This window comes from Labrus mixtus, chromosome 15, assembly GCF_963584025.1.
Source record: "Labrus mixtus chromosome 15, fLabMix1.1, whole genome shotgun sequence".
Taxonomy (NCBI): domain Eukaryota; kingdom Metazoa; phylum Chordata; class Actinopteri; order Labriformes; family Labridae; genus Labrus; species Labrus mixtus.
This window is the reverse complement of record NC_083626.1, coordinates 18,386,461-18,395,763: the sequence shown is the minus strand read 5'-3', so window position 1 is coordinate 18,395,763 and position 9,303 is coordinate 18,386,461. Positions and strand designations below refer to the sequence as shown.

At 39.6% G+C, this 9,303-nt stretch overlaps 1 protein-coding gene across 1 annotated transcript; it reads right to left on the bottom strand.

The window, feature by feature from the left end:
• Nucleotides 1-226: 226 nt before the first annotated feature.
• On the bottom strand, nucleotides 227-9,298 carry eif2d (eukaryotic translation initiation factor 2D). Its single transcript, XM_061057572.1, has 15 exons — nucleotides 9,047-9,298; nucleotides 8,034-8,224; nucleotides 7,849-7,932; nucleotides 7,664-7,754; nucleotides 7,468-7,575; nucleotides 5,973-6,259; nucleotides 5,574-5,691; nucleotides 5,451-5,496; nucleotides 5,249-5,355; nucleotides 4,983-5,138; nucleotides 3,207-3,296; nucleotides 2,561-2,656; nucleotides 1,445-1,565; nucleotides 583-757; nucleotides 227-430 (listed from the first exon to the last, which is right to left on the bottom strand). The coding sequence occupies exons 1-15, from the start codon at nucleotides 9,100-9,102 to the stop codon at nucleotides 360-362; spliced, it is 1,797 nt and encodes a 598-aa protein (XP_060913555.1). The 5' UTR covers nucleotides 9,103-9,298; the 3' UTR covers nucleotides 227-359.
• Between the last annotated feature and the right edge of the window lie 5 nt (nucleotides 9,299-9,303).

Genomic DNA, 9,303 nt, shown 5'->3' with positions numbered 1-9,303 from the left:
TGTTTAACCCCATAATGATGGTCCATACACCAATCCATTATCTATACGGCTTTTCCCCGTTCCGTGTCCCAGGGAGCTGGAGCCGATGCAAGCTGTCATTGGGCGAGAGGGTGGGATACACCCTGGACTGAGAGAAGAGGCCTCCTCACCGCCAAGACCAAATTCTTGAAATGCTCAGCTCCTTAAATTGGTATAATCACTGGGAGACAAACAAAGAACAACAAAGTCTTGTGCTTTCTGTCATCATCCTTCAGAAGATGACAGTGGATCAACTTTATTACACAAACTGTTTTTATTGTGTTTACCTAAAGTAAAGCAGCTTTTAGGACAGCAAATTGTTGGTATTACAGAATGAAATGTTATTTTTTCTTGCCACCTTTTGGAGCTTTGTCTAGTCCTTGGATGTACTTTCGAGGAATTTGATAATGATCTGAAATTCAAAAAAAAAAAAAAAAGATAAGATAAAGTGAATTTGTGTGTAAAAGTGGAAAACAATGACAGAAGCGATTTGTAAGGCGGTGAGGTCACATTATCTAGTCAATTCAGTGATTACCCTTCACATTAAAGTATTATGTTCCAAACCTAGTAGGAAATTGCCGACTTGATGTATCTGGTTCCCTTGGATCTGCACCAGGACTTTGTCTTTGGCTCCAGGGATTGACTGCAGGACAGAGCTGGCCTGAACTCGGTGTTGCAGAGCAGTGGCCACAACTGCAGGATCCAAACCGTACAGTTCCAGGTTCTTTATCACAGTAACCTAAAGGAAGAGTATGGAAACTGTTAGAGCTGGAACAGTTAATCAGCAGGACTGTTAATAAACTGACATGAGTTTACTGCTTATCTGTACTTAATCTATGCCAGTCAATAAGTAAAAAGATCACCTGGTACTCAAATGCCAAAGGTTTGTAGCTGAGGTCATGTATAAACAGTGTCTCTAATACTCAACAGGGAGCACTGGCAGGTTAATTTCTCAACGGTTATCCAACAATTCATCTTGATCAGATCTGCGGCTTCTCTGGCAGCATGGCTCTAGGACAGCGTGGGTTAATTAGTCCTCAACATCCGAGCCAAAAATATTACAACAACCTTTTTCTGGTTATGGGGCTATTTCTTGTTAAAACTGAAATGTGTCTCTGTCTAATTTCACAGTTACTTATGTCCACTTCAGGATACATTCTCAGATATATCTATACATAAATATCAGCATAACTGACATCCCTTTAAGTCCCTGCTGTACTAAGTTTAGCAAAGCTTGGCCTGCTAACATGCTAAACAAAGATGCGTTAACATCCCAAAGAACACCAGCACCTAATGACGGACTTGATCAACTGCAGACCATTCGTCTTGTTAAAGTCTCAAGTATCGTCAGTAGAGATAATGAATGAGAAGTAATCGCTGCTGACCTGCAGCTTACAATTTGAAAGTTTGAGGTGAAAGTTTTAACCTTCTTATTGGAGCCTCGAGAAGCCACAGAGATGTCAATGGGCTCAATGTGGCCCTTCTTTCTCATGGGTGCTTGTCCAGGGAATACAACTTCATAGCACTCCTGCATTCTTCCCAAAGTCCTGTGAAAATGAGAAGATATACTGTTAAATCTGCCCAAGAAGTTAAGAGACACAAGGATAAAGTTGTACCAGATTTGCTTAAATATCTATCCCTCCATACATGTAACTAATGTAGAGCATACCTTCACCAAAGTCTACATGTAAACTTAAGCTATATTTTTTCCCATTTTCATTTACCTAATGGTGTAGTTACCGCAATCAAGCAAAAATGAATATATCTTGTCTCACTGAGCCTTAATTCACATTGCCTCAAGTTGTCATCAGTATCACCTAATTTATGTTTGAGGGCAAAGTTGACATGAGTAACACATTTCTAACACTCTCCATGTTTTATATGTTTAACCCCATAATGATGGTCCATACACCAATCCATTATCTATACGGCTTTTCCCTGTTCCGTGTCCCAGGGAGCTGGAGTCGATCCAAGCTGTCATTGGGCGAGAGGGTGGATACACCCTGGACTGTTCGCCAGTAAATCACAGGACCATAATAATGGTATTTACCCATGTTCTCGGCAGTCAGTACTGGCAGTGCCAGTCACCAACAGAACTGATCTCTACTTAAATTTGATTATGAGACCTTTGGAGCATAGCACAACTAAAACATCTTGAACATTTTCAGCCTTTCACAGTGTTGGCATATCGATCAGAAATAACCAAGATAAATGTTGATATTCTTAAAACAAGAACAGACAAAGATATATTGATCGAACTAGTCTTATAAATAAACAGGTCAACACTATCATGACCTAAAAGCAGGAAGGGGCAGTCATTACAGAGAACCTCCAATCCTGTGGAGAATCTGAATTCTCCCAGCTTTTTCCATTTGGTCAATCTGCTCAAACACTTCACAAATATATATGACTTGAGACAAAGGGACTAGAAGCAAAATGACATGCCTTGTTTTAATACATTTTTTTTGTTTTCAATAGCAGCAGTTTTTATTTTCAGTGCGGTACCTTGAATCACACATCGAGACAGGAGAAAAACATTTACCTGCTAAAGAGGTCATCCCACTTGAGAGAATCTATCTCCTGGTACTCAGATTTCTCCAACAGGCAGTCGCACAGAGTTGGGTTTATGGTTACGTAACTATTAAAGAAGAGAAAAGGATTGGTGCACATTGAATTAAAAAGGAGCATTTAAACACTGCAGAGCTGCCCTGCAACAGGAAACATACTGCAGTGGAACATGACAAATTCAATAAAATTTGCCTTTAACTTTCAGGGCAGATTTGATCTAATTTCAGTCTAGTCAATATCAATTAGTTTCACATCAGAACATGCACGATTTTCAGGAGCTAAAAAGAAACATGAGAGTCACATTTAAGCATTTTAGCCAATTATATCACATCACATGGTCTGGGGTCAGCCCAGTATTTGTTCAGTGGGCTTTAATGCTGCACTTTTACAAGTGCACCCATTATCAACAAAATGCTGCTTATCTTCAAAGTCTAAAAGAACTCTGTGCCCTCAGTGTTGTGCGATTACTGTCTCATCTTATGTCAGCAAACTAGAGTTTTATATATTTCTATGTGATATAGAAACCCATTATTTTACCCTAGAGCCAAAAACAATGGCTAAAAATAACAATCTGCAGCAGCAAATTCATTTCTTGTTACAGAAGTTTAGGATCTTCTTACTTCTTATTATTTTCATCCACCAATTCATTCTGCTTCACATACTCCGTGACAATGTTTCTCACGTCAGCAGGCTGTAGGATTGTCCCTTTTCTGTGGAAGCACCAAAGCACACATGAGTACAGGAATGATTGTGAGAAATGTATCAATACAGTGACACCCTTACTTCTTAATGGGGGTTCCTATTACTTTTGTAATCTTGAATCATGAATTGCACACTAAAAAAAAACAGAAGCTTAATTCATGATAATATTTATAGGAACAACAATACTGCATCAACTATTTCCTCCTAGCATTGTATATTTATGGGCTAAGCTCATTTGCAATGCTTGTCTCTATAAGTAGATTTACTGTCTAATAATAAGTGTCTTAATAACCATTTTGTTCACAATAAAAAGTTAATATTATTTTTACAAATTCTCAAAATAACATCTAAGAACTCAAACCATTTTTAGAAAATACCTGATCTTATGAATACGCATTTATGTTTTATTTTAACTCCTGGACTAGAAAAGTCTCCCACTTTGGTGTAAAATCAAAGAAACATTACATCTGTGACTTATAAGGAAAGAGTTTGTGCATGTTCATTATGCTTCGCCTCCAAGAACATGCAACAAAATGAAATTGTACAGAACAGTAAATGTGATAGGCATGCTATAGTTTAGAACCACTATGGTTGTGGGGAACAATACGGGTGGGAAGCAGTCTTTCTCAGAGACTTCTATCTGCAGCCAGATGGAATTAGAGTGAAATTGGGCAGTCGGTGGCGGTCTTTTGAGATCTGAATGTTTGGGAGTTTAAAGACTAATTATGTATGAAGCCTCATGTCTTGTAGGGGACAGATTGTTCCTTCTGAAGACAGACAGCATGAGAACTGCTGAAGACTGCTGTGGTTTGAATTATGCCCTGGTTAAGCAGAAGGTGGGGGTGGTGAGTGCTTCCAGTGCTATGCTGGCAGCATTTCAATATGTTCTGGGTGTGAAACTGGGTTTAGCATCTAGTATGAGCCCAAGGCAATTCAAGGTTGCATGTAGCCTGAAATATACAACTGGAAAATGCACCATGGTAAAGGTATAAAGAAAAGGAACAAATCTGTACAATAGGTGTGCGAGAAATTCTCACACACTGACGAAAAAACCAGCAGAAATGTAAATAATAAAAAACAGTGCTTTTCTTCTGTGACTCATCGAAATGAGCTCCTTGAAAAAAAGCACTGGACAACCAAAAAGTCTGAGGCACTCACAACTCTTTATGTAATCAATTCCACAAAGTGTACGATTTCATAGTTTCAAAAACATCAGTCAGTGAGGATGTTAAAATATAAAATGTGTAATTAAAAACACAATGTGGAGTAAAAATGGTTAATCAAGTGGGGGATTTCAGACACAACCTAAGATGAAGAATTGTGTGACTTGTGTCATGGGAATATTATCTCATCTCTTCCCAGTGTGGTCGAGTTCAGCTACATTACAGAGCTCGTGGAGCTGATAGGGATTCAGTGATTCACACAAGCTTCAGCTTTCCCTGCTATGTTCCCCTGCTGTCTGATCCGAGCAAACATGTGGATTCATGAAGAGAGTTAGGAAAACACACACACACACACACACACACACACACACACACACACACACACACACACACACACACACACACACACACACACACACACACACACACACACACACACACACACACACACACACACACACACACACACACACACACACACACACACACACACACACACACACACACACACACACACACACACACACACACCTCTTGTTTGCATCCACAAAGAGAGGCTCCAGTCGAGCGGACACAGAGTAAAGAGTAGTGATCTCAGGAGGATGGTATAGTGTTTCACCCTCTCCTCCATCCTGCGCGGGAGCTGCTTCCACATCTGTCTCCTGAGGAACGCTGAAGGAGCGCAGTCTGCAAAGAGTTAATGCAATAAAAAAAAAAAAATAAATAAAGGGCTGACATGTGGGCGGGCTGTAAAGGTTTTCAATCCCAATATTGAAATCCCAATCCCAATAGCTCACTCTCGATTTTTCCAGTCCACTTCAACAATGCTCTCCACACCCTTGGTCAGTTCTTTTACCCGCACAAGGTTATGCTTCTGCTGCATGGCCTGTAAAAACTTGGAAAGCTGTTGGACAAAAACATTTGTTAATGCTCACTAGTGGAGTTACACATCTGTCCATGTGTATGTGTTAAATGCCACATTCTCGACATGCGGTTTACCTTCTTATAGCTTGATTTCTTGATATCAAGCTGCTTCCCACTTGGGCTGAAAAAAGACCAGATGCTTTGAGTACAAAACGTGAGTACCCCTCTGCATTTCTTAAAGGAGGAATTGAACTTTACCAGCAGGCGAACATATGGTTGCGAAGAAATGTACTGGTCAGCAGAGGGAGCTCTGACTTCTTCACCTTGCTCTTGAGAGCATGGAGGAAACACTGCAATAGCAGGGCGTCCATTATCTCTGTGAAATCAAGGTTTGACCCGGGTCACATCCCTTCCTTTCTGTAAACGCTCCCATTTTGCCACATCATAAAATAAACATGGCCACAAAAATAAATCCACAGACACTCAATCCAGCCCTGCAATCATTTAGCAGTGAATGTTTCAATTTCATTAGAACTTTAGACAGCATGCATTGAAGCTTAGCCTTATTAAAAGCTGAGCCTGTCTTAAAGTGTTGCAAATGAACAGTTGAAAAGTACTTTTGACTCATACTGTGGGGGATATGACTAAACCTAATACCTTGTGGCATTTTCTGATCATCCTCAGTCCCCTCCTCTTCTTCGTTGTCCTTTTCACCTTTCTCTCCCTCCTCCTTAGCCAGACTCAGTTCCCCAACACCAGAACAGGCTTGATCAGTGACTGTTTCATCGGCACTCTGCTGCTGCTGCTCCTCCTCCTCCTCCATCATACACTTCTCCTCCTCTTCCTCCTGTTCACTATCAACATCACATTCCTCTCCATTCAACCCTTGTCCTTTGCTCTCTGTGTGCAGTAAAGAAGGAGGACCTGACTTGTCCCCAAATGCCCTAGAAAAAGTGAATCACAGAGAAAGCTTTAGTTAGTCGTGTCTCCTAAAGTCACTTTTCCATCAAAAATCTCAGTTTGAGTTTGGACAGCTCTTTCAAGATTAGCTTGTTGGTCAAGACCAGCTTTTTGCAGTTGTGACAGCTGGGTAAGGTAGAGCCCTATCCTCCTTCAAATGAAGTTGAGAGAGTCATTCACATGTTTATTAAATCTTCTTTAGTCTATTCTAACTCTTTGTTCAGCGCTTGCAGCTGGTTCAGAACGCAGCAGCACGTGTCCAAATCACGTTTTAAGGTTTTAATTACTTGTTTTTGAAAATGTAAATCTGGCACCTCCTTAATTATCTGAGCTGTTGCACCAACAGGCTGCAGTCAGAGCACTCTGGTCAACACACAAGATGCTCTTGGTCTTGGATGTTCCGAGATGCAGGCCAAAGGTGACAGAGTCTTTGCGGTGACTGCGCCACAACTGTGGAACATCAGAGTTGCTCAATCCATTGAAAATGTTAAATCACTTCTTAAGACACACCTGTTGACACTGGCTTTTAATACAAGTTGAGCTTGACATTTTGAAATTTTGAATACGCTCCTATTTATTTATTTATTTATTGTGTTTCTTATTGAGTTATTTATTCATTGTTTATTGTATTCATATTTGTCCTGTTTAAATATATTGTTTATATTGTGCTTTAAACACCTGTGCAGCACTTAGGATGTCTTAAATGTGAAATCTAAATAAACGTTGCCTTTCAGAAATAAAACAAACATATTAATTTTGGTCACTTTATTGATCTCCACACAGGGACACAGTGGACTGAGTTGGAAATGATATTATTTTTCTATGTCATGCCCATTGACTTCCTGATGTCTAGTCACTGAGAGGTTGCGAGGCAACCAGCTGAGACTCAAGGAAGTCACTAACAGGAAAAATAATATTACTCTGTAACCATAATGTTTTTGTTTTTTTACATTGAGACTTTTACACATACCACAAAAATAATTAGTTAGTTAAGTAAACTAGTTTGCCTCAGAGTTTCCGGTAATAATTATTTTTACATTTCAGAACATGTTAAAAACAGAAATTGCAATCGGTGTATCTCTAGTATCTTCACATTTAACCCACCTTAAGAAATATAAAACTATCCCTTGAAACAAAAGCATTCTTTCGAAAAGATGCAGGATTTCAATTAAGAAAAATGGGAGCTACTTACCAGAGACTGTCCATGTATGTGTGAAGAACACACACTCCTCTGCCTTTCATACCAACGCTCTGCATCTCTGAACTCGACAAGGCAGCAGTGCCAACTGCAACAGGAGCTCTGCATCAACCAAAGGAACAGTGTCACTGTTGAGGACTTCTATTATTGTTATGACAGAAGTCTTCACGTGTTGCTGATCATAGCCTACCTATTGCTCACGACTGTTACAGCACAGCAGTCACCCTGCTTTACATCCGGGAGACCGCTTGACGACACCACCACACCTGGCAGCATGAGATCTTGAGGGAATCAAAAGTTCTTGTTAATTGTATCTGTCTTAATGTACAGTTTTAAGCAACTGTTCAGGTCTTAATCTTTAAAAAATAAACGTACCTGCCCCTCCAATCAACTTCTGAAGCACTGGGGGCCATGTTCTGAATGCTGGCAGGAGAGCAGGGTATCGCCAAAGCACATACACTGAAAATAATATCATATATATTCATTATAAAGTGAAAATTTGTTGCAGAAAGGTACTTTTTTTACTCATCCTGATGTACATTGATGTTCAGATAAAGTACCTGTAGGATAAAGCCGTTTTTCCAGTTCAAAGAAGAGTGGGTTTTTATGAAGAACATAAAGTGTCACAGACTCTCCCTTATGTGCATAAATCTTGACTACATTTAATTCCTCTTTGTTGGGGATCAGCTCAGACAGCTCATCAGCAGGCAATGAAGGGAAAGCAGCCGATATGTCAGCTTTGAGCTTTCTCCTGTGTGTGAGAAAACAAGAAGTCGTTAACCTCCTTCTTCAGATTTTCCCAGTAAACGCAACAGGTTGGAACTATTTAAAACACATGTATGGAAAGAAAAAAAACAGTTGACGTTTTCTAATACAAGGCCTGCTTGTCAAAGAAGTATCATTTGTCTTCAAAATATCAATGTTATTTGCATATTTTTGTATAACTGGTTACTATCTTGTACTGTCTGGTGCATTGAACTTTGTAGGCATGTACACACCCTGTCAGAATGATCTGTATCAAATATGACTACGAGAAGCTTTCTTTCACAACATTAACACCAGACATGTGAATCCAGACTTAAACGCACATAATGTATAAAAATGCAAAAGAACAAAATGATATTGAAGAGATCTTTCTCGGAGAAGTCTGATTACAGAAAAATCCAAGACAACATCAAAAAGATAACACGATAATCAACATTTTATCTTAATATGAATATTATCAACAGCTTTGATACAATCACATAAATTCGGGCACTGGGATTAGAAATTGTCAGACTAGCAAATCAAGTTTATGAAGATTACTGATGTGCTGCAGGACACTGATGCTCCATAATTGTACACACAAACATGAGGCTTAAAACAAGCATCACTGCCATATTGACCTGTCACAGCAATGTGCAAGTTGAAGTCTGTTATTCTGGATCATTTCTGATACCGTCAGGATTTTTTTTTTTGAGAGGTTTCAATTCAACTCTAATTTACACAGACTGAACGACACTGCAGCGATTAAAAGTGACGACAAGCATTAAAGTGATTTGAAACAGAGGCAGTCAGAGAGGCAGTGACTCACCTGTCTGATCCTTTGATTGCGGTGTTGGATTTGACACGAAACGATCTTGCAAACATCCTCCTAGAAAATGCTGAGTGCAAATCAGCACGTCCACCTCAGAGATAATGTAACTATTTTCATAACATCAGCGCAAACAATTCTTAAACGCCTCTCCACCAGAGAACAGCCTGAATGTGTGTTATTGTAGCTGTACAGAAACAAGCTGTTTCTTGCTGGGTCTACTGGTCCGACACATATTTATGTCCGATTTGAAACTG